The 24,691-nt window shown below is 34.5% G+C and overlaps 4 protein-coding genes across 4 annotated transcripts; all 4 read right to left on the bottom strand.

Moving 5' to 3' along the window:
• Window positions 1-1,132: 1,132 nt before the first annotated feature.
• Window positions 1,133-2,392, bottom strand: LOC148910440 (uncharacterized). The gene has a single exon (XM_089031978.1). It carries the CDS (start codon window positions 2,390-2,392, stop codon window positions 1,133-1,135), a length of 1,260 nt encoding a protein of 419 aa, XP_088888104.1.
• Window positions 2,393-10,289: 7,897 nt separating this feature from the next.
• Window positions 10,290-11,205, bottom strand: LOC148910439 (uncharacterized). The gene is made up of 2 exons (XM_089031697.1): window positions 10,521-11,205; window positions 10,290-10,393 (listed from the first exon to the last, which is right to left on the bottom strand). The coding sequence occupies exons 1-2, from the start codon at window positions 11,170-11,172 to the stop codon at window positions 10,290-10,292; spliced, it is 756 nt and encodes a 251-aa protein (XP_088887823.1). The 5' UTR covers window positions 11,173-11,205.
• A 97-nt stretch (window positions 11,206-11,302) lies between these two features.
• On the bottom strand, window positions 11,303-14,247 carry LOC148910438 (uncharacterized). Its single transcript, XM_089031696.1, has 2 exons — window positions 11,417-14,247; window positions 11,303-11,321 (listed from the first exon to the last, which is right to left on the bottom strand). Exons 1-2 carry the CDS (start codon window positions 14,245-14,247, stop codon window positions 11,303-11,305), a joined length of 2,850 nt encoding a protein of 949 aa, XP_088887822.1.
• A 1,641-nt stretch (window positions 14,248-15,888) lies between these two features.
• LOC148910437 (uncharacterized) lies at window positions 15,889-21,099 on the bottom strand. The gene is made up of 6 exons (XM_089031695.1): window positions 20,885-21,099; window positions 18,725-19,765; window positions 17,394-18,402; window positions 17,039-17,123; window positions 16,741-16,942; window positions 15,889-16,566 (listed from the first exon to the last, which is right to left on the bottom strand). The coding sequence occupies exons 2-6, from the start codon at window positions 19,724-19,726 to the stop codon at window positions 15,892-15,894; spliced, it is 2,973 nt and encodes a 990-aa protein (XP_088887821.1). The 5' UTR covers window positions 19,727-19,765; window positions 20,885-21,099; the 3' UTR covers window positions 15,889-15,891.
• Window positions 21,100-24,691: the final 3,592 nt, after the last annotated feature.

Here is a 24,691-nt window from a genome sequence, read left to right as displayed (position 1 = left end):
ACAATAGGATATAATGCTAAATTACAAGTGAACGGCGATAAATGATGATCGATTAACATTACAGGAGACTTGCTTAACAATGAAAAGAGTCCTGTTACTCAAGAGTGAGCAAAGCACATAATCCAAGATGGTTGACCTAGCATTAACTGGTCAGCGGTAGCTGAGTCATGGCTGAGCCTAGTGACGGCCAGCGGTAATCTATTTACATCTGATGACGTCATCAATTCGTAATTTCAATTTTTTGTTGAATATCTTGCCCTGGAACGAAAAACAGATGTCAAAGAATAGTAAATACTAATTAAACCACGAATACACCCTGTAGGGTTGAGTAGTAGTCACTGGCCAGTTCGGGCGCAATTTAGCCATAGATTTTATTTTTGATTTTGCAGCTGGTTTTAGGCTTGATATCATCCGATTAAAATATTGCCTAGATATTATTAATGAAATAAAAAATGAGAAAACCAAATGAAGCTCTAATAATTGATTTATGTTTTTAATGTTACCAAAGATAATATTAGACAATTAAGGTGTGATTTTTAACCACCCCACATCCTAGGTTTCCTATGCTAGGTTTCCTTTGCTAGGTTAAAAACTAGGTTTCCTATGTTAGAGCCACATCCTAGGTTCCGATGCTAGGTTAAAAATAATGATATATAAAAATGACTTAAAGAAATGGTTCTTTATTAACTTAATAAATGGAAAATAAAAAGAGACCAAATAGAGATTATTCCTTTGTTGGAAACAATCATGATAATAGGCATGTTATTAAAGCAGTTAACCTAGAATCAGACGAGGAAACGTATTATCATAGCATGTATGCGTGTTGTAAGCATATTGGGGTAAACTGTGGTATAATTAAATTGTGTGCAGAAGGAAAGAACCATGTTAAGAGTGGTAAATCTAAGAAGGATGGACAGAAATACAGATTTGAATATGTTGAGGAACTACCAGAAGGTGTAGAAGTTTTGAAATCTACAGACATGAAGATTGAATAGTAATAGTTTATATTTCATGGTATAAATATTTTTACATCATTGGTTTTATCAATCAATTATGTAATTTGAATAACTTTGAAGGTCAAGAGACCGGCACAGCTGTGCTGTGACGTCATGACACACCAGTGTCGGAACATTTACCGAAACATAAACCAAGTTAATCCAGCGGCTCCAATCGTGACTAATGTGAGATTTATATCATGTGTTTGTGATGATTTTGTAGGTTTTATATTAGGCTTATCAGGAATACTAGGTTTATTAGTTGTATTTGGTGTTTTATTATTAGTTTCTGGTTTATCAACTTGATGTGGTAGCTTCGTCTTTGAACCTCCCATATTATGTGTTTTGTTTTGTATAAGATCGTTGTTAATATTATTAATACCAAATTTCATATCATTTGTTGCTCGCTGTAATTTATTGTTGTATCCAACTACTGATTGGGTATTTATTATCATATTGCTTGGTAAGAGCCAACACCCAGGAGCCAAGGCATAATCTAACTTAACTTTTGCCTGTTGGATTGCAAATTGATATCGTTGAATACTTTTAGATATATCATTTTCTATTATTGCAGCTTCAAATAATGATAGAAATTCCTGTTGTGTTTCCTGTGTAGCTCCACTATTACCAACTATTGGACTTCTAGTGTTCATTTGTGCACCTAAAATGCAATATACATAAGTTTCGATAGATCTATTGATCCTGCCAAGACCAGCCTTAGTTAAACCATTCCCTTTTTGTGGAATGAAATTTAGATATTGTGTAGTAGCTTCATCATTATATATATAGTTTATTAACGGGTTACTACCACCATAAACACCACCCTCATCTTTAAATAATGGTCCATTTCTAACCTTTTTTGTACTTGTCTTATTAGGTTGGAAGAATGTCCCCTCATCACTAGTAACAGTATGATATCCTGTATTCCACAGTAGCCTCAATGTATGAACTTCACTATCAGTTAATTCATGACCACCAACCCCCCAATATGCCCAAATATGACCTAATCCATTATTATACCCATGAGTATATCTAAAATCAGCATCCTTACTTATACCAAACTCAGATTTTAGTCTGTTCAATACGACTTTATTATATTGACCATTCTTGCTATCAAACATCGTATCACCTGGTAGCATATAATTTAATTCATATGAGATTCGTCTAACAGTGAAATGGAGGTGGAATATAAATATTGGATTATCTAATAAGTCCATTCCAACCCCACAACCACTAGTAGAGCACCACACAGCGAAATTAAGTGCTTGCGGCCAATATCTCATGTTAGGTCCTGCTAACCACTCATGTGATTCTTTTGCTGAGGTATGATGTACAGGTACATTCATGAATATGTCTCGCAGTTTTGCAGTGAATGTGTTATTTTTTGAGACGAGCATTGTTAATTTTAGATCATGTTTCAACCTATTATCAAACGATACAGCAGGGATTGGATATTTTTTATTTGTAAACATTACAGCCTTTGGGAAGTTAGATTTATCGGTGTGATTTACTTCATTAGGTATATATTTTTTACCTAAAACATTTTCTAATACAGTACCAACATCACCGATATAATGATGGATAGGTCCACCTATTTTATCGATAAAGACATCATACCCCATACCATTATAGTTGAAAGTTACACCCTTAGAGTATATATGGAATTGAGATAGGTCAGCATGTGGGTAATACTTTTTGAAAGTTTTAACATTTTCTTCTGTCATCTTATATTATAATTAAATAATATAAGATTAACTTTTATGTATTTAATTGATTTCTTTGTCATATCTAATCTTATACATGTATCCACCATACGGGTCTCTGTTGAAGGAAAGAGTTATTTCTCTTGATTTACGAGTTGGTTCACAAGCTCCTTTTTCAAATCCTCCCTTAGTTTCTCTATGTCGACGGGTTCGTTTTTTAAAAAGTTTTCGTTTTTCTTACGTCTGATACTAGATTTAAGCTTTTCATATTTTGTCGACTCAGTCATGATCAATTCGAACTCTTTCTCATCAATTTTATTATCATGTAAGGCTTTTGAGACGATGTCACTTATACTATTTTCCTTTGATATGATTAGTTGGATGGTTCTCTCATGCTTTGATATCTTCTTAGTGAGACGTTTTACCGCGATACCACAACAAGCTGATGTCAGTCCTAGGATACCACCGACAGCACTAAGAGGAACACCAACGATAATGCCAGGGCCTGTCAGACTTGTCCCAATCCCTGAAGCTGTTAGTATTCCACTAAGAGTTCCTGTAGTTACTGCACTTCCATGGAGGAATGATCTAATACGTACATACTTCTTTCTAACATGTTCATAATGTTTATGCTCTTCTCCTAGTTGAGATAATACCATATTTACTTTGTGCAGTCTAAAGTTTCCACCATCCACCGGTAATTTAGGATAAATTTTTGGTTCTTCTAGAAATATATCTTGGTTTGACATCTTAATATTATATATTAATATTTTATTATTTATATGACTTCTAATACTAAATGCATTGGGTATAAACCATCATTGATTAATTCATTGTTAGTGTCCGTAACCCAAAGTTGAATACTATTAATATAATCATTACTAATAGGTATGTTCAACCTCTCCGGATCGTAACTTATTTCATTATTAAAGCTTTTTGTGTTGATATACATCAGAACTTTGGAATATTCGTTATTTTGCATAACATTATTTGAATTGATGATACTACAATGTATATATATACCACTAGGAATTTGGGCAAATGTTAGTTTATTCCTTGATTCTGCTTTAAGATTAGTATTAAGATTTAATAGTTTCGCTAATGGATCATTTAGCTTAATATCTATGCTCGGTATTAGATAGTTTCCTTCTATGCTAACAGGTTTTGTACCAAGAAATATTTCTTTATCGATTATGCTTTTTATTTGTGAAATATTAGAGTAATGACCTTTAGGGAATCTTATCACTTCACTTTCTGGATATGTAATGGTTCCTTCACTACTAAGATTAACCATCTTATTCATGAAATTACAAGATATCAGTGATATATGCTTACTTCTTTGAATTGGGTCATCGAACCAAATAGTGTTATCAGCTACTGTTTTTTCAACATGTAATATTGTCATTATATATAATATATACTCATCTTTTCTTTTTATATCTTTCTACGACATACAAAACGACAGCCACTATGAGAAGCCATGCGTTCTTAGCAAGGAATCCTACGACCTCCCCAGCAGTCCTGAAAAAGAATGAAGCTATAGCTCCAACCATCCCTGGTAATATATGAGCTAGTTTCTGTCCTATGGTTTTCAGAGAATTTCCAACACCATTAGCAACCTTTGCTAACCCAGCTTTCAAGTTACTTACGATAACTCCTATGATAGTACCGACCGCTAAAACTATAGCTGTTACTGTTAGTCCATAACGTTTTATGATCTGTTTGATCCTATCTTTTAGCGACATCTTTTCCTCTATGGATTCTCTCTCATTTTCGAGTGATTCCCTTTGTGATTCCAACTCTCTAATTTGTCTCTCTAACCTACTTATGATCTGTGTTTGGGCTTCTCGATTTTCATTTAACTTGTCGTTTTCATTTATTAGATCTTGCTTTTCTCTTTTTAATCTATTAATATTCTCATTTAAATCATCATATTCTTGACTATTTGTGTCAATACCATGCGTCCTTTCATATGCTTGATCTATTTCTCTTTCTAGTTCACTAATACGACTTTCATTAGATGAAATACTAATATTATCAGAGTCTATTTTCTGATTCGATACTTCTACCTGTGGAGATAAATGTTGTTGTCTTTCATCGATATCACCGATTTTTTCAGATATGTTGTCCGACAAGTCTATAGCTGATTTACCTATGGAATTAGATATCATCCTTAGGTAGTTTCTTGTTAATAGAACCATTTTCATTAAAAAATCGATACCATATCGTAATATCATCATGAGTGACCTCGATACTGACCATTTTTAAATCTAAGATCGAATTTATTATCATGAGAGATTGTGTTTTTAGGAAACTTACTATCTAAGATACTTTTAGCATCTCGATATCCTCGAATTTCATGAATAGATCTACCGAGATTATTACTGATTCTTTGTGGTAATTTTTTAATCCAACCAGCATCGTCTGTAAGATAATATACTTTTGGTTTAGGAGTATTTTTTAACCTAATCTGGACTTCACCATGTTCACCGATAGTGAAGAGAAATGAGCTCTTGTTTGGTTCCCACTCTGGGAATAGATTTTGTATACGATTAGCCGCTTCTTTTTTATTTTCCTCTAATTGTTTTAATCTCTCTCGTTTTTCATCGAGATCTTCGAGCTCCATATAGACTGGTATATTTTTACCTCTATTTTTCAATCTAAAGAGATCATTTATCCGATTAATTGCATACTTATATCGACCTCAAAATTTTGCTCTTATTCTAGAATAGAAACTATCACCACTTTCATCATCCCCTAGGTATTAGGGAATCATATTCATCATTAACCACGTCATTGATATCCTCTTGCCCTTCTGGAGAAAGAGGGTCTAAGTCAGGAAATAATTCACCTTCCATCTATTATATACATATATGATAGATAGATTTTTATATGATTTACAAGAATTTGCTAGCAATATAACCAACACCAAGCATTCCACCTCCAACATACATCATTTCATATTGTTTTTGTTTACTACTAGGTTTATAATAGTCTTTGAACTGTGGTTTTTCATTTATATTAAAATTAATATCTGGGTGTGCTCTACTATATAACTTGAAAGCCATATCTGTGTCATTCATTAGATTATCAGCCTATTTTCTTATCAGTATATTCCTTAGTAAGCCAGTCTTGATAAGCTTGTCTCTTCTTCTGATATTCACCCATTTGTTTTTGATATTCTTCAAGAGCTTTATCATGTCTGATTTTTTCTTGATCCTCGTGTTGTTTATCTAATGATTTTGCTAGATACATACTACCTGTGAAGGCTGTTGCATTAAGAACTGCGCCAGCTACCATCATGACTACTGCTGATGCCATTAATATATTAATATAATATATTTACTTTTATATGATTACATATTTTTAGGGATAATCTTCTGATCTTCTAAATATTGTTTCAAATACATGGTTGTACCCAATACAATAACCCATTTTCCATAATTAGAAATAGAACTAGATGGGTCTCCAAGAAAATTTTCTTTCAAAGCTTTTTTACCCACATATCCAACTCCAGCAGCCAATCCAACGATAACAGCAGAGTCCATAGCGGTTTTAACTAGTTTGTTTTCAGTTGTTGTACTTGACATTTTATATATTATATATATACATTTAATTTTATATGTTTTTTCTATTCCATCCCTATTTTCCTCTTAGGTATATTAGATGGTTTCGAAAATGGTTTATCCACTTCATTTTTTATCTTGGGTTTAGGTTCTTCATTATCTATATTAGATTTAGGTGTGGGAGTTTGGTTATTGCTCTTATTCAATCTTAGATATAAATCTAAAGCTGTTAGTGTGATGCCAACTAATGTTAATGCAGTTGTAAGACTTATTTCAGGCATCCATTTAGTATTACTATCATCTTCTTCAACAACATTCTCTCTTTCAAGAGCATTTTTAGCTTTTTTATGATACTCAGCTAGGCGTCTTCCAGCAGCAACCTTCTTAGGATCCTTTACACGTTCTACTTTTTGCTCAGGCTCCTTAGTTATTTGTTCAACTTGTGTATTATCTTCAGACATATAATATATAAATATAATAAATATTTATATAATTTCTATTACTATTTTCATTTCTGCTCAAGAGTGCTCAAGAGTGCTCAAGAGTCTGCTCAAGAGTGCTCAAGAGTCTGCTCAAGAGTGCTCAAGAGTCTGCTCAACAGTTTCATTAATATACTTATCCATATCATCTAATGGTTCCTTCTTATTGAGACTACTAAGATCTATATGTTTAGCGACTTGAAGTAGCCCACTCGCTAAGGCGACGAAACGACCACCTTTTAAGACTACATACCCAGCTGCATTAGATAGCTCTTGTATTACTAATGGATTTTCTTTCAGATCAGAAGATAGTGATTCCTTATTATCGATAGGTAAGAGATAACTCGCTAACTCAATAGCAGCCTTAAGGGTTGTATCAACTAATGATCCTGTCACATGATTACCCAAAATGACTTGGTATCGGTTATAGTATTTTTCAACGTCTATCGATGCTAATCTCTTAACATCTCCGAGGGACATTTTTTGCCCAGTATATGTTTCTATCGTGCCAAGAACTGCTAAAATAGATAATTGTTCACGTTTCTCTTCTATATCAGCAGTACTATCATCTTTCTTAACTGTTGATTTCTTCTTTTTAATATGTTTCTTTTCCTCTACTATTGGTTCTTCGGGTATAGTTTCTAATTTATTATCAGCATATTGATCAAGTATGGATTCCATATTATATATTATATTAATATTTAATTTTTTAAACCATTTGGAATCTCCACGTATGTATGAAATGGATGACGTAGGCAGAAACAAATCCTAGCATATTTTTCTGATTTTAGTATCTTCATATAATGTTTCCTATGCTCAGCGTCTAACTCTCCACCATATTCATCAAACAATGTCTGATTCGATATTCTATTCGGTGTGAAAAAACTAACTATACAACCTATATTATCCCTAAACGGTTTTGAGATTGAGGTTAAATGCTGTGTTAACACCCAAACTGATATATTAGAATGCCTTGCACTAAATGCTAAGTTTATGAATTGATTTGACCGTTTTTTAACCTCACTACTGGATGCAATATCATCTAAGATGACTAGCGTCGGATAACCACAAAAAACAGTTTCGATATCTAGTAATATTTGGTTAAGATCATCTATATCACTACTATCAGGTTGTACAACTATAAATCGCGGATCATTATTAGCAAAACCTCTATATGTTTCATTTCTAGAGTATGTTGGACAAACTAAGATGATATATTCGAATATACATTTATAGGAATCTCTTAGGATATCAACTAGGAATTGTGTTTTACCACAGTTAGTAGGTCCAACGATTATACAATTGTAGGGTATCCTATGTATTAACTCTTCCATATGTATATTATAATACTAATTTTTTAATACATTATTGCTTTCAAATCAGAATTTTCAACTTCAAGAACAGCATCAGCTACTATATACATATAGCATCTAATCTTTCCTGCTGTTTTTCCTACAGTCCTAGTCATCTTTATACTTACACCATCTCCTATAGTGTTAAGATGAAGACCTGCTCCATGTAGTATATCATCATAGTATGTTCTTGTATCAATCCATATAGAGTATTTACTATTATAGAAATCCTTTTGTGTTATATTATCACTTAATCCATATCGTTTGACAGCACTATCCCACATGTCTGTAGGTAGCATACCATTTTCATATATTTTCTTAGACATACCATCAATATCGATCTCTATCTTCGTTATATTTGGATTTACGAATTTCTCACTATCTCTAGCACCATTTTCATATGGTTTCTCGAACAACATTAGTATTCCTGTTAGACTACGTATAGGATTATTTATACTTTGATTAATAATGCTATCATTTACGTTATCTATCTCGAAATCTTTATATTTTTTTATAAATTCGTAATAAAAACCCTTTCCTAGTTGGTAGCTCATAGCTGCTTCTCTAGATAGTTCTCCACTTAGGATACTCTCATACTCTAGTTCTATATTATTAAGTTTATAAGAGAATGTCTTAGTTTTATCAGACGTGGTACTAATATTTTTATCCTCAGTTAATTTGATCTGGAATTCTATTACGTTTCTCAAACCTCTCATATTAAGAACACCATGTTTATCAATGATTTCGTGTGATAATGGTATCTTATATTTTTTACCATATATTTCACCCAATCTTACTTCCTCATCATCAGTTGACTTATCACCAGCATCTGTCCTTATCTTACGCATATCCTCACTAGATACACCTTGAATAAGCATATTGTCACGTTCTCTGACTAGTTTGAATAAGTCCTTATATGTATAATATAAATCATATCTGGATAAATTTAAAATTTCTGTTCCACCATATGAAAATTTCATATCCTCTATTAGATTACGTCCTATATCATTAACTACTGTCTTATTAGTTTCATCACTAGTTATATCTAGATCAAAAATTAAACCTATACTGTTTGGAACATATACGAAATTATCAGATAGTTTTGGTATGGTTACACGTAATGTTTCACCTGCCTTAGCACTACTAGGATTGAATGTTACTCTATGTAGTTTCCTTTCTGCTTTCAAAGCAAAAGGTCTCCTCGATTCATGGTTAACATCTAGCACTTGTGATATTGATTGACTCATTATATATAGTGTATATAAAATATCATTGTTTTATATATTTTATATATTTTATATATGGATAACAGAAAATTATCGAACCATTATTATAGTCCACAAGGCTATTGGAAGGGTTATGAAGCTATTAATAAACTAGCTGATGTCACCAATATTGATAAAGCTATAGTGAAAAAGTGGTTGGAAAAACAAGCATTATGGCAGATATATTTACCACCACCGAATTACATCCCAAGATATCACTGGAATGTTGAAAAAGTTAATCAAATACATCAGGCAGACTTATTATTTCTACCTCATGATACCGTAAAACGAAAGACTTATAAATATGCTCTTGTGGTCGTTGATATTGCAAGTAGATACATAGATGCTGAGCCTTTGACGTCTAAATACTCATCAGAGGTATCCAGAGGATTTGAAAAGATATACTCTAGACGTTTGAAATGGCCTGAAACAATTATCATAGACCCTGGTACTGAATTCATGGGTGATGTCACAAAGATAATGAAAAATAAATCTGTTAAAGTACAAAGATCAGAAGCTAATAACCATAGATCCCAAGCATTAGTCGAGCGCGCTAATCGAACCATTGCAGAGAAACTATTTAGCCATCAGTATGCAAAAGAAATGTTAATGGATGAAAAGGAAAGATCTCGTGAATGGGTTGAAAGACTACCAGCTGTCATACGTGGTATAAACAGTGGTGTAAAGAGAATAACTGGAAAAGCTCCTATCGAAGGAATAAAAATGAAAGAAACATATGAAAAACATGTGAAATATAAAAGACCTGTTGGTCTAGATGAAATTAGACTCCCTGCTGGCGTAAAAGTTAGATATTTGTACGCTTATGGTGAGTTGGAAGGTGGTAATAAAAGAGCGACAGATCCTATATGGTCATTAGGAATATATGACATATCAAAGGCTGTCGTTTCAGCTAACCAACCTGTATTATATTACCTCTCTAATGGTGCATCTAAAAGGAATTTTGTCAGAGAAGAATTACAAATTGTACCCGAAGATACTGTTCTACCACCTGATAATGTTTTAAAATAATTTGCTTGACTTACTTTGTTTATAAACTTTTTGTGAAGCTATTCTATCATAATGATTGATTACACCCTCATAACGTTTTATGTATTCACCTCTTTCATGATCATATAGCCATTCATCAATATTTTTATAACCATAGGCATCTGTATGGATACCATCTGCGTGTATATCACGTTTGTCATCATCTCTTGATAAAGCTACTTTATTAACTGTTTCGGTGTAAATTTGATGTCCGTGGCTCCTGATTACATTCATCTTTCTCATAATTTGTCGTCCTTCAAATAAGCATTCCTTATAATCATCAAATGAAATATGGTTTTTTACAACTGATTTCTTAATACCTTTGCAACGCTTACCAATATGTTCTTCTGTTTTATAAGCATATAGTTTAGATCTCAATCCTACAAATTCAGTAATCTCTTGGCCTGCTGTCTCATCTTTCATCATACCAATAACCTTTTTATTAACCCTTTGTTTTACTCCTTGGTGATCTTCTGGATAATTACTTGTATCAAACTTTGTCTCGATATCTTTCTCGATATCTTTATAAAAATCATCTGTTTCAATCTCATACATGAGACTGTCAGTATCTGTGAATAGTAGATTCGATCTATTACCATATTTTGGTTTAACATAATTATAATGGAAGTCGTACATCAAATTCTTCGAAATATCTAAGATGCTCATACCTACGTATATAGGTTTATTGAAAACTAACTCTGTTTTACCCATATGAATAGCAGCTAAATTTTCTGAGAATATTGTTCTTTTCTTATAATTAGGCATATTAATTAATTTAGCTGTCTGTTTTTCATTTGTTACTAGCCTAATATCCTGTCTATTGCGTATGTTTTCCATGGTCTTTCCAAAAACGCTATTGTTCATCAGTTTGAAAAAGTCTTTTTCGAAATCGTTTTTAGCCTTTGTACGGAGTTCTGTGTTAAGACTAATATATTGTTTCAACCACTCAGACTCATGAAATGTAACACCTCTATGGATATTCGTTATTTTCAATCCAAGACTTTCATACAATTTCAACGTCTCATGGTGTACTACATATTTCGTCTTATCAGCTAGGTTAGGAATAAGTTTTTCTACTCTATTGATCATTAGCCTCTCAGGTGCTAATGGATACTCATTATGAAGATTATGTAATTCAACAGGATACTCTAAATCTACTTCTAGTATACATGGATGCTTTTTCCAATTCTTGAGCTCTAGTTTATTCATCCATTTAAACCCATGTGTAGGTAACTTCTGTGACATAGCCCACCCATATAAATTATTAGCATCTAGGTATTTGATGAATCTCGACTCTTCCTTATTATTGAATGATTTCATGTATTTGTTATTAGCTTTTGCATAACGTTTACTAATCATTGAGATCCCTCCTCTTATTCCAGATTCTATCATTAATAGCATTTCACTATCTGACAACAACTCAAGATTAATTTTCGTCTTTTTCAGCATAGCATCCCAAGATAGTCCCGGAGCTGTGTAATACCAACATGGATCTAACTTATAATTCTCCATACATACATCTCTGAACGCTTCAAACACATCAGCTAATAGTATTACATCACTCTTAAGATATAGATCATGATACTCTTTCATAGATCTTATTTTGAATGTTTTCCATATTTCTTTTGCATGTTCGTAATCATCATCTGAAATATCACGACTATTCAACTTGCTATAAAATTCACTTTTTGGAGGTAGATATGTTTCATTTAATTTGTCTAATGAGTTGACATAATCATATGGATAAACACCTTTTCTCAACAATAGTCTCAGCTTTTTCCCTCCATAAAACTTTCTTAGATTCGATGTCATCATATCAGATGGATTTTCACAATTCTTACTACCAAATAAGCATGATCTACACTCTCCACATTTTTTATTATTTCTTACACATGAGCAAGTCTTACATTTCCCACAATCTGTAATATTACTAACTAATACATCCAACGATGAAGCCATAAATTTTAAACTATCTATGAATCTAATCTCACGTTTAACATTGCACACTTTGCCATTCTTGTCTTCAAATGTATCTACTATTATCTCCTTTTTGAAACTAATATACTTTTCTTCGTTGTTTGGTATACAATCTATTTTACCATCTGTAGAACCTAGATTTTTGATAAATAAATGCGCATCATAACCTGCTAAATTATGAAATATCACTGGTATATGCTTCGGCATTTTGTAATTCAAATTACACTCGTTATGTGCTGCACCTCGATACTTACCTGTAAGATGATCATGATCTAATACCTTATCACCATTCAACTCCTCATCACAAATATGACATCGTGTAGCTTTATCATAATTCATATTATCCTTGTCCGTCATATTAACCTTCTTATTGTAATGATATTTTTTATAGATATTTTTAACAGCCTTTTCTACCGATTCTACAAATCTTTGACTAATATCCTCATCCTCTGACTTAGCAGTATATCTATACAATTTTGGTTTATATATACTATCATCATAACATTTTACCATATAACAATAACCGGATGGTTTATGTTTTTGGTATCGTTGAGTATATGATCTTTCATCATTTTGTTGGCATGTATCGATACTCTCTGTGAAGCATTCAAAATCTGCATAGATGGTAAAGGGAACTCGCATGGAGTGCTTATAATTGTTAAACGAGATTGTTGACCCCTTTTTTGGTAATGTAATCTTAACCGCCTCGTGGTTCTTACAATACTCGTAGTGTATGCCTAAAGCCTTCTTAGTCTTAAACGAGTTTAGACACCTTTCACAATAATACCTACAATGCCCATTTTTAGTTATTTGAGATGATATTAACCTACTCATATTCTTTATCCAGCAATAGTGATTAGCCTCTTCATTCGATATTAATAATAGATTTATCGTTTTCTTACTATCTTCATTTTCAACCTCACTTATCCTAATAGGTACAGACTCATTGATATATCTATACACGTTTACTCGATATCCTGGATTATTACTCTCAAATTTAGTAATCTTATCCAGCTGAACAGGAAATTCGATATCATCCCAACATAGTTTTTCACTATTATTTCTAAGAGCTTTAGTTATCCTTTCATTATCCCTTTTTTCAGGAAATAATGCTCTTGTAACTGACCACTTGAAACATTGGTTATCTTTATTCTTAGGATTAATAATAGCTTCTTTACTCTTCAATTTTCCTGGCAATGGAATATAAGATTTTGCTGTTATAGGCTTATATTTATCTATATGAATATCTAAATTCTCCACTTTATTGAATATCCAACCCGATCCACTATTTTGGAAATTACTAATCTTTTCTAATATATCACCTGTCAATTTTTCATAAACATCTTCTATATTCGTAGCTTGTACAATAATGACTATATTACTATGAAAATATCCAAATGTGTATACAATCTCTTTTTTCTCCTTTTTATAAAATACACACTCTAGTACTAACTTCATTTTAATTGGCTTTTGCTGTTTTTTAACCGTTCTAATAACTATGGCCTTATACTTTTCTATAAACGATTTGGGGCCAATCTTTTCCTCACCTTTTATTCTGTAAGACGATAAAAAACCCTTCATTGCTGACTCTTTCTTGTATGCAATATTCATTTCCTTTTGTTCAGCTACTAGCTTCTCTTTTTCGTTATAGATATCATTTACTGTTTTCTTCAATGCTTCCACACGTTCATTTACAGTCTTCTTAACATCTGGTGGAACATATGATATGATCCAGTCAGCAAACTCATTTAATTGCTTCTGAACACTGTATGCAACTGTTTCGATCATATTCTTATTAGATATATTCGTAGCTTTTACCGGTTTTAAAATTGGTATATCAATTTCTGGTACTGGTTCATCCATTATACTATTTGACATATTATTATTATTATCAATAGTCTTATCCTTATATCTATTTTCCGAACGCATTTTCTTTATAATATACTATATAATTATTTCTTTAAGCCACTTTCATACAAAATTTTTTTTACCCTAGCATAGGAAACCTAGGATGTAAACCTAGCATATAATACCTAGCATAGGATACCTAGCATCGGAAACCTAGGATGTGAACCTAGCATGGGAAACCTAGTTTTTAACCTAGAACAATTTGGATTCCATTTCTTTATTCCATTAATAATACCCAGGCGATATTTTCATTTGATGTACATTTTTTATTTCATTAATAATAACCAGGCAATATTTCATTTGATGTCCATTTTTTATTTCATTAATAATAACCAGGCGATATTTCAATCGGGTGATATCAAGCCTAAGAAAATGCGTTCGGAAACCCAATAAAACCCCTGGCTAAATTGCGCCCGAACTGGCCATTGCCTACTACTATTTAAGAGAGGCTGTCCGTAAATATCGACTATTGTCGGAAAAAATTTAAAAAATGAAAATTTTCTTTTCCTTACCAGAAGATTACATTAGTTGAACTGATTCTCAGAAAAAAATAAAAAACTTGAAAAAAACAATTTTCTCGCCGAAAAATGACATTTTCGGTTTTCTCGCTTCCAGGCGGGTTTTCAAGGGTGAAAAGTACGCCTCGTTATGAACTCTCTAAAAAGTTTCATTTCAATGCAAACTAAAAACCAATACAATATTTTGATAGAACACATAATAGTTGACATTCACATTATAAAATTATTACGATTAATATAAGATTGATTATTTAGTGAATTTTTGAATCTTTGACATTTTTTCAGTACAAAAAATACATCAAAATCAGGGCATCTTTTTAGCCATTTCTACATCGCCTATAGATTCAAAACTATATCTTGGTGAAAGAGCAATGTTTCGTCTACACGAAAATGCAATAATATTTTTGGGCTACTCATTTTTTTAAACACGAGAGCTCATAACGCAAGCTGCTCTGAGGTCAAATTTAGTGAAAAACTTCTGGTACTTTGGTCACGCAACTGGCATTGAATGAAAGCAAACTGGCGACAAAACGCAATCATGTCTATTTATATACATCGTTAATGATAAAGAAAGAAATAAAGAACATCTGAACGCTGTTTTTAGCTTTACAAACACAAACCTTAACCAGAATTTATGGAAATCTCGATGACTGCGCGTACGATGCTATGTTGTTGTCGCCATTATCGGCTCTGCATTATTAAAGTACAAAGTTGACCAAAGTTTGCTTTTAATTTCCACGGCCGGTGAGTCTTCCTCAGTTCTATTATACATCCTGAACCCATCTTTAGAAATATTGGCACGATATTTGAAATATGATTAAGGGAATATTTTAAGTGAGTAATAGAGATGCGAAACAAGCTAATCATTTAAACGAGAGCGTGACGCCGTTACACACAGGAACCCCGGTCAAATACTTTCTAACAGAGTCGGAAGACATACACACAGGAAAGGCACCGTTTTGCCGTAAATCTTTCAAAAGAGAGCAGCGTCGCAATACGAGAGATCAATGATTACATGTTCTTTTCTTTTCTTGTTTCTGTTAACAATACCCAAATTAAGCGTTTAGTAACTGTAAAACTCTCAGGAGCTGCTTCTTGTGCACGTACACGATTGAACAAGTTCATTTATGAATGCCAGATAAGGTGCCTTGCGTTTCTTGTGAGAAGAGTCCTCATCCATGTTGAAGAAAACGCAAATGTTGTGCAACATTACAACAGTGAGCTTTTTAAGGTTTTTAGCTGCATAAAGCTCGCAAACGTTGTATGTATCATAAATAATGGGATGACTTAGCTGGCATTCTCTCAGGATGTTATCACGGATAGAGCTGTAACAACTTTGATCTTCAGCGGCCTCTATGTCGTGTGCTTGGCCTGCACCTGCACGCTTCAACTTTGCAGAGGTCCTTGAAAAATAGGACTGTATTTGTTGGGCCGACAAAAATTCTTTAACCGTGAAGCGACGTTCCCCTGTTTCGCTTTTTGCTCGCCTCATGTCGCGAGACACTTGTTCGGGGTCCGCTTTGTTGCCAGTATCCTGACCTATCTGGTATTTGGCATTGAGGTACTTTTTTTGGTTTTCATTAAATCTTTCGCCCTGCTTTGAAATCTTTAAAGCCCATCCCATTTGCAGAACCTCTAATGTAGACTGAGCAGTTGAAGATGCACCGCTGGTACCCAGGACGACTGGTTGGCTGCACGATCCTTCTTGTGATAGTTTCTCCCGATACAATATTTTAGCCTTGTCCAGGAGAGTTTCCTTATATATATAATGAAAAGTAACACTGTTAGTTTAAAGCTCATTTAAAAGTCCGTTTTTATTAAGGGAATATTTGTTAAGTCCAGACTTGGCAATATAAACATCTCTCTATAAACTAAATACCGGGTTATTATTTCGGTAATGTAAGATTACATTTTTTCTGTGCAAGATTACCTTTTCCGCTTTAATAATGCAGGTTCCATAGAACATGTGGTTCTCAAGACTGCTGTGTCTTTGAAAAGCTTTAACACATCCTTCCTTTGGACATGAATACAATGCGTCAGCCGGCAATTGAACGTCACCTTCAGGTGTGCAGTCCTCTGTTACTGCATCTTCTACTTTTAGATCTGACTTGGAGTTATCTTTATCCAAGGAGCTGACCAAAAAGATATATAAATATATAAACCTATAATATATATATATACATATATGAGTAATATGTATATTACATGTTTTATAAATATTATTATACCTAATTGGTTTGGTAGCGGCGTCTACGAAATCACCCTCTGAGAACTCTATCTCCTCTACAGTGCACTTGAAAGGACTTCCTTTGCCTAATAACATGTACGAATCATTTAAAAAACTATTCTCATAAAAAAATAATACACAATAGTAAATTCAATAATAATAAGTAATAATAACAAATAGCGATGAAATGATGAGTGATCATCATCATAATGACTGATGATGAAAAATCAAGATGATGCATGATGACGATGATGGCGAAAATGATGCATAATGACAATGGTGATGATGATCCATGAAATTAATGATGATGCATAATGATGACGATGTTCATGATGATAAACAAAAACGGTACGTACCTTCCAATTTACTCCAGGAAAGCTCTTTGCCTTTGCCGATGTCGTAGGTTCTCCACACTTGGACCGTTTGTTGTTTTTTATCTCTATACAAAAAGTTGTTTAAGCTGTTCACGCCTTTCCATTTCCATTCGGCCATTGACACCTGCATTTTTGCGTTATCTAGGAGGGCCACCCGGACACCTTTTACTCTATCATGCGATACCATAGCGTTGAAAAGTTCCTCCGCGGTTGTTACGTCATTTCCCTCGTTAATATAACGGCGTACATGAGATTTGATCGTAGCGGCTTTCCTGTCACAGGGTCCTTTGCCCCCCTGGGGGTCGCTAAAATCCACCCTCTCTACCTTGATACCTGTTTTAGCTAGATGTCGACATGCAGATAAAAGTGCCACGCTGTGATAACAGCCGGCGTTGTCTTGCCGAAAATATGCTGTGTCAAGTTCAGGATGTTCTTTCTTAAGCTGCAATAACGTATGCTTTATCAAAGCAATGACGGTCATGGCGTCTTGTGTTGTGTTTTTGACAATATGCACAAGCGTCTGGTGTTGTATAACATCCTTCACCTTCCGCACAACAACACTAATGTGCCAGGATATGCCACGCTTCGCAAACCAATCAGCCTGCGTCTCCCTATACTTTTGCGGCAAGAATTTCATCGCCCAGTCATTGGTTACAAACACAGACGTTGGTCCCAGTCTTCGCAATATGTCAATACGAGCCCTATCTTGCTGCGTAGATCGTAGCTGGTGTGCCTTCCAGGCGTTAATTGCTGCAACAGCTTGCTTGAACATATACTCAAGGTCGTCTCGATCATCATTCGTTAATGCTGAACCGGAACTAAGTAGTTTTGTCTCCACTTCCTTTATTGCGTTTTTTAACTCCTCGCATGATGCACAACGCTCATCGTGAGCATGAACGCACGCAACGGTCTTGAAGTGCTCATCTTTCGGATCGCTCAAAGCGTACGAGATGCAGTGGTCAGCAATATTAGACAAAACAGCTATGTGCACCTGATCAGTAAAAAAAAACCTTTGTAAGAAAAAAAATTTAACCATTACCTGATAGGTTATTAGATCGTCGTTTAGAGAAACATTTTGGATTCCTTTAAGTTTTTTTTTTTTTTTTTTTTTGTAATCTACTTTAACGCTCGCAATCAGGATTGCGCGATAGCGATTTTCGATAATAAGAAGACTGCACTCACTTCATCCAGTTGCACCTTTTATGATCATCTTATTTCAACATGCGCAGTTTGAGGGTGGAGCACATGGGAAACGTATTTGCCGGTGAAATGAATGATAACGATTCGTACAAAATAATTCAGACAAGTAATACCTTATAATCGCCTTTGAGGTATTGTTTTCCTTTTCTCAATGACAGATCAAGTTGTTTCAAAACGGGTTTTTCGAGGCACCCATAATCACAAAGCTTCTGGGAGATAGACAGCAAATCATCAAATGCTTTAGACCCTTCGGCAGCTATGTAATCTAGACCCTGTAAAGATTTGCGAACTGAGGCACTGCATGATGACAAAATTCGTCTCATGGTGGAAGCGCTGAATGGGATAAAGCTAACTTCTTTACAATACTGAGTGTACTGGTCGATAATACGCTGTGGCACCATAGTCCTGATGACGTTAGGTGTTTGGAGAATCTGCCCATTTGAGAGTTGTAGATACCGCTGGCCAAAAGGCAGATCTTGAACGACGTGAGAGCTTGTTATGAAAGATAAGAAGTGATCCAGTTGAGAGGGGTTGATGCGCAATTTTGGACTTTGAGTTTCAGGCAATAATGCACCACGCCCATGTTGTAATTGGTGATGACGGGCAGCCTTTACTCTGAAATCAGTAATCCCTGGAATGTACGCTTGAATAGTGGAGTAAGGAACTAGGTCTGCCATAAAAGATAATACTTGTCGTCGGGTGTCCCAACTATCTGCGTTATCGTAAGCTTCAGCCAATGCTGTTAAGTAGGTCTTTTCAATAATATCATGAGCACCTAACGCTTTCTCTACAGAATGTGAGCGTTTCAGATCTTCCCATGAACACCGTGGATCATTTGGTTGAATAACTTCTAAAACTGCTACAACTGCATCTTTGGTCTGGCTGATATATTTATTCTGAGAATGGGAAGATAAATGATTCCATGCTTTACTTGTCTTTGATATGTTGGCTCTTCCACTAGCATCAAGAAACGCATTTAACTTTGCGCGACGGATAAGTAGACTTGAATCTTTCTTCGAGGTAGTTAAGCTAAGTTGTTCACTGGAACTACTACTGCTGGTGTTTTCTGGGATGAACTGACTTGAATCTTCTGGCGCGATGTACAGGTTTTCCATTTCAGAGCATATGCCACTTAGGTCGGTTAGAGAGTCATTCTTTAAACAAAATATTCACACAAAAAATTAATAGTTTGGAAGCAACACTATGAAAGAATTTCTTATATTGATTACTTTTTCTGTATCAGATGATGGGCATGATGCATTGTTCATGGATTGATTTTGCTCTTTTTGACTAATGTTTAGCTCTGCGCCCCCTAAAGACAGACGACACCGCTTGCATATAGCTGTGGGGATAATAAAGAGAACATTGCAATCGTGTAAATCATGAAATAATAACAAATTATCATTATTATGAATATTATTATGTGTGAGTAATTGCCCTATTTCACGTCACTGCTTGTTTATATGGGGGATAGAATTGCCAAATGCAACAGGAAATTCGACAAAATTTGCTCCTAGCGAAACAGTTTAATCTAAAATGGCCTGGTATTCAGATATAATGTGTGTTAATATGTATCTGAGCGTTTTCTGGGTATTCTACTTCTCTTCGTGAACTGATACGGATTTTAGAACAATTATCGGTTAATTTGCGTTGATTTGACCCCGTCCGACGACCATGATCCTTTGAGTTTAAACAATAGATTGTTTCAATGTGACGTCATAGTGAAATAGGGCAATTGAACCAGGAGAATCAACAATTAAATAATTACGATAATCATGCATGATGATGATGATAATCATGGGTGATGGTGATGATGATGATAAACATGGATGATGGTGATGATGATGATAAACATGGATGATGGTGATGATGATGATAATCATGGGTGATGGTGATGATGATGATAAACATGGATGATGGTGATGATGATGATAATCATGGGTGATGATGATGATAAACATGGATGATGGTGATGATGATGATAAACATGGATGATGGTGATGATGATAACCATGGGTGATGGTGATGATGATAAACATGGATGATGGTGATGATGATGATAATCATGGATAATGGTGATGATGATGATAAACATGGGTGATGATGATGATGATAAACATGGGTGATGATGATGATAAACATGGATGATGATGATGATAAACATGGATGATGATGATGATGATGATGACGATAATCATGCATGATGACATGATGATTTTGATGAGAATGATAAATCATCGATGAGAAAAATAATCGGTTAAATGCGAACTTACGTGAACCAACCGGAACGAGCACTGATGTGAGATCAAATAGTCGTTTGGACTGTACAAGATTGATTCCGCGATCACCTTTTCTGGGGTGTGTTTTATGAGGAGCCCACTCTGTAGGGACAGCACACATTTTCTTGTTGCAAACCCAACTCACGCCAAATTTATCTCTATGTCGAGGACAAATAGATCGCTTTAGTGCATTATCGTCTTGTTCGAAAATACCTACAATATCGGAAAAGAGAGAGTTATTAGAATTGGAACAGTTTACCGCCTAATAGATGTTAGCCGGAGATATAAGCCATGAAGCCTTTTTGAAGTTTGGACTATGTGAGACAGCTTAGAAAAAAAGTTTTAAAAAAATAATATTTACAATATACACAAATTTTGTTTGGTGTCAATCATATTTCCAGAGTGAAGTCCCACTGAAGAATCTTCCACGTCTTGATCTTCTCTCCTTCAATAGTCAAGTTTTACATAGTTTAAAACAAACTGCCAATACGTTAGAGACGTATGGGGTATATATACGGCGATCAGTCAAGCATATTTGGGTCATTATATAACTTCATGAAAACATACCTGCTCTTGCTAGTAGAAGAGAGATTTCGGTATCGACGGAAGAATCAAACGTTCGGAAAGTCTTCAAATGACCTCTGATTTCTTTCTTGCAATTTGTAATTGATATGCATTTGGTATTAGATGGATTAAACTTGCTGGGACCACAAGGACCACCCACAAAGTTGGAATAATCACATGTTGCCATTATTCGTCGCGAATTATTCTCAGCGTCGTTCAAAACACTGCGTAAATAACATAAGGAAGGGCACGTGGACACGCGCGTGCTGAAAAAGGTTGTCAATTTCATTTCTCTTCCGTAGAAAACGATGTAACAAAACATAAATAAAGCGAAAAATCTATCGATATTCTAACAGATCAATCAATTGCATTGAAAGGCAAACAATAAATAGATATCTAAAATACATGATCGTGAAATTGAAAAATGACAAAGTACTTCTTCCGACTCTGTTAGAAAGTATTTGACCGGGGTTCCTGTGTGTAACGGCGTCACGCTCTCGTTTAAATGATTAGCTTGTTTCGCATCTCTATTACTCACTTAAAATATTCCCTTAATCATATTTCAAATATCGTGCCAATATTTCTAAAGATGGGTTCAGGATGTATAATAGAACTGAGGAAGACTCACCGGCCGTGGAAATTAAAAGCAAACTTTGGTCAACTTTGTACTTTAATAATGCAGAGCCGATAATGGCGACAACAACATAGCATCGTACGCGCCGTCATCGAGATTTCCATAAATTCTGGTTAAGGTTTGTGTTTGTAAAGCTAAAAACAGCGTTCAGATGTTCTTTATTTCTTTCTTTATCATTAACGATGTATATAAATAGACATGATTGCGTTTTGTCGCCAGTTTGCTTTCATTCAATGCCAGTTGCGTGACCAAAGTACCAGAAGTTTTTCACTAAATTTGACCTCAGAGCAGCTTGCGTTATGAGCTCTCGTGTTTAAAAAAATGAGTAGCCCAAAAATATTATTGCATTTTCGTGTAGACGAAACATTGCTCTTTCACCAAGATATAGTTTTGAATCTATAGGCGATGTAGAAATGGCTAAAAAGATGCCCTGATTTTGATGTATTTTTTGTACTGAAAAAATGTCAAAGATTCAAAAATTCACTAAATAATCAATCTTATATTAATCGTAATAATTTTATAATGTGAATGTCAACTATTATGTGTTCTATCAAAATATTGTATTGGTTTTTAGTTTGCATTGAAATGAAACTTTTTAGAGAGTTCATAACGAGGCGTACTTTTCACCCTTGAAAACCCGCCTGGAAGCGAGAAAACCGAAAATGTCATTTTTCGGCGAGAAAATTGTTTTTTTCAAGTTTTTTATTTTTTTCTGAGAATCAGTTCAACTAATGTAATCTTCTGGTAAGGAAAAGAAAATTTTCATTTTTTAAATTTTTTCCGACAACAGTCGATATTTACGGACAGCCTCTCTTAATGCACTTGGATCTCTATATCATTTTTCTCTTTTTTTCTTGGTTATACCATGGAAGAGAAGTTTGCTAATAACCAAATGAAATTGAAAGCTTGCAATACTTTGACAAAACAGTTTTTCTTAAGGATGTCACACCTTCCACTTTATGTCTATTTGTTTCACCGTCTTCTTGTCACTGCGTGACCAAGTATCATAATCTTTCTTCTCATACGTGACTTTACTAGTAAGAATTGGCAATGGAGCAAATGTCACTCTTTTGACCTGGTGGCACAAAACTTCATTTTTTTGAAAGACAGGGAACTCAAACTGTCTGGTTTTCAACTCAAGGACTTGGGTTTTTTCCAACGAGTCCTGTTCTTTGCTGTCAACTTTTTCTTCGTCTGCAAATAGGGAGTTTCGGGGTTTGATGACTTTTTGTGGCACCAGTTTTGGTGAAAACACAACCTCGACCTCTTCTCCATTTTGTTTTGTTAACTTACTTTTAGCATTTCCTGGTTTAGAAGTACTTTTCCCAACATTTTTTGGCAATGGGATGTCATTCTTTCGTTGTTGTTCCTTTTTAATGCTCAATCTAAACGAACAAGTTACTAAGTATTTTTTCACTTCATTATCAAACGTCTTGCCTAGCAAACGACCTCTTTCTTCACCTGCAGTTTTGATTACAGCAGACATTTCAGTGTTTTCTTTCTGCTCAGCTTTTGGAATTAAATTTGCTTTGCACCCGAGAGCTCTAGCAGGTACACTTTTCCTAACTTGTTTTGTTTCTGGAAAATACACACTGCAAGTATTGTCGTCGGTAAATGACATTGTTTGTTTCTTCTCGACACCTAACTTCGACGCCTTCTTAAAGTCAATGTCTTTTATCTCTTCATATGTACTTTCCATGCTTTTGTACATCTTAGAGTCTATTCGTCGCCTGTTCATTAAACTTTTCCGCACCAACAAATGCCGAGGCTTTTCCGGAAGAACGAAGTTGTATCGATTGTTCTGACGTGCTTCATTGTATTTCTTCGTCAGATGATATCTCCGTTCTACAGGTTTTACCCTTTTTTGTTCCGGGCTCCAAGGTTGTTTTATTTTGACTTCATTTATAAGGCTTCCTTCCAACGTTAGACTTCTGTCTCCTTCACTTAAAGCTTTATCATCAAATACGTCATTGCTATCTTCACTTCTTAAAGTGGATTCCCGAAGTTTCTCTCTTGAAGCTCTCCACTCCATTTCTTTCGTCCACATGTCCAAGCTTCTTTCTCTGCAAAATCCATTAGATTTTGGACGAACGCTTCGTTTTCCCTCGTCAGGAAAAAGCTGGAAGAAAATCGTAGAAAAATAATCCCAACAATCAAATTCAAACTCATCATGATTGGGAGAATTCGGAGGAACTCTTCCATGTTCTCTCGTATTGTCTTCCAAAACTTTCGGAGTTGAAATATCTTTTCTCTTCGAACTTTCCTCATTTTCGAGCATTTCAGCTCTTTTCTTATAAGTCGTGAGATCCTCTACATTGTCTTCAATGTTTCTTGACACGAAACGTTTGGTTTTTTCTCTGCTAAAGGCCCTTTGTCTTATATCATTAACTCCAGCTTGTTCCAAACATGCATCGGGAAAAGTTGGTTCTTCTCCTGCTGAATTCATTATTTAACGTTTCTGGCATTGACTTTAGCGTCTCAATAGGTAAAGGTGTCGTTTTACACTGGTTAAATGTCAGCTTTTCCTATTCATTTAATGATTTTTTCTTTGTTTACTAACTCCATCAGTCACTTAAACAATTATTCTCTGTCAACAACACATT

The sequence above is a fragment of the Actinia tenebrosa genome, unplaced genomic scaffold (genome assembly GCF_029948245.1).
Source record: "Actinia tenebrosa isolate PJP-AT-01 unplaced genomic scaffold, QUT_ActTen_1.0 PGA_scaffold17__23_contigs__length_9995812, whole genome shotgun sequence".
Taxonomy (NCBI): domain Eukaryota; kingdom Metazoa; phylum Cnidaria; class Anthozoa; order Actiniaria; family Actiniidae; genus Actinia; species Actinia tenebrosa.
The sequence above is the reverse complement of the archived record's forward strand: the minus strand, read 5'-3'. Positions and strand labels throughout refer to the sequence as shown.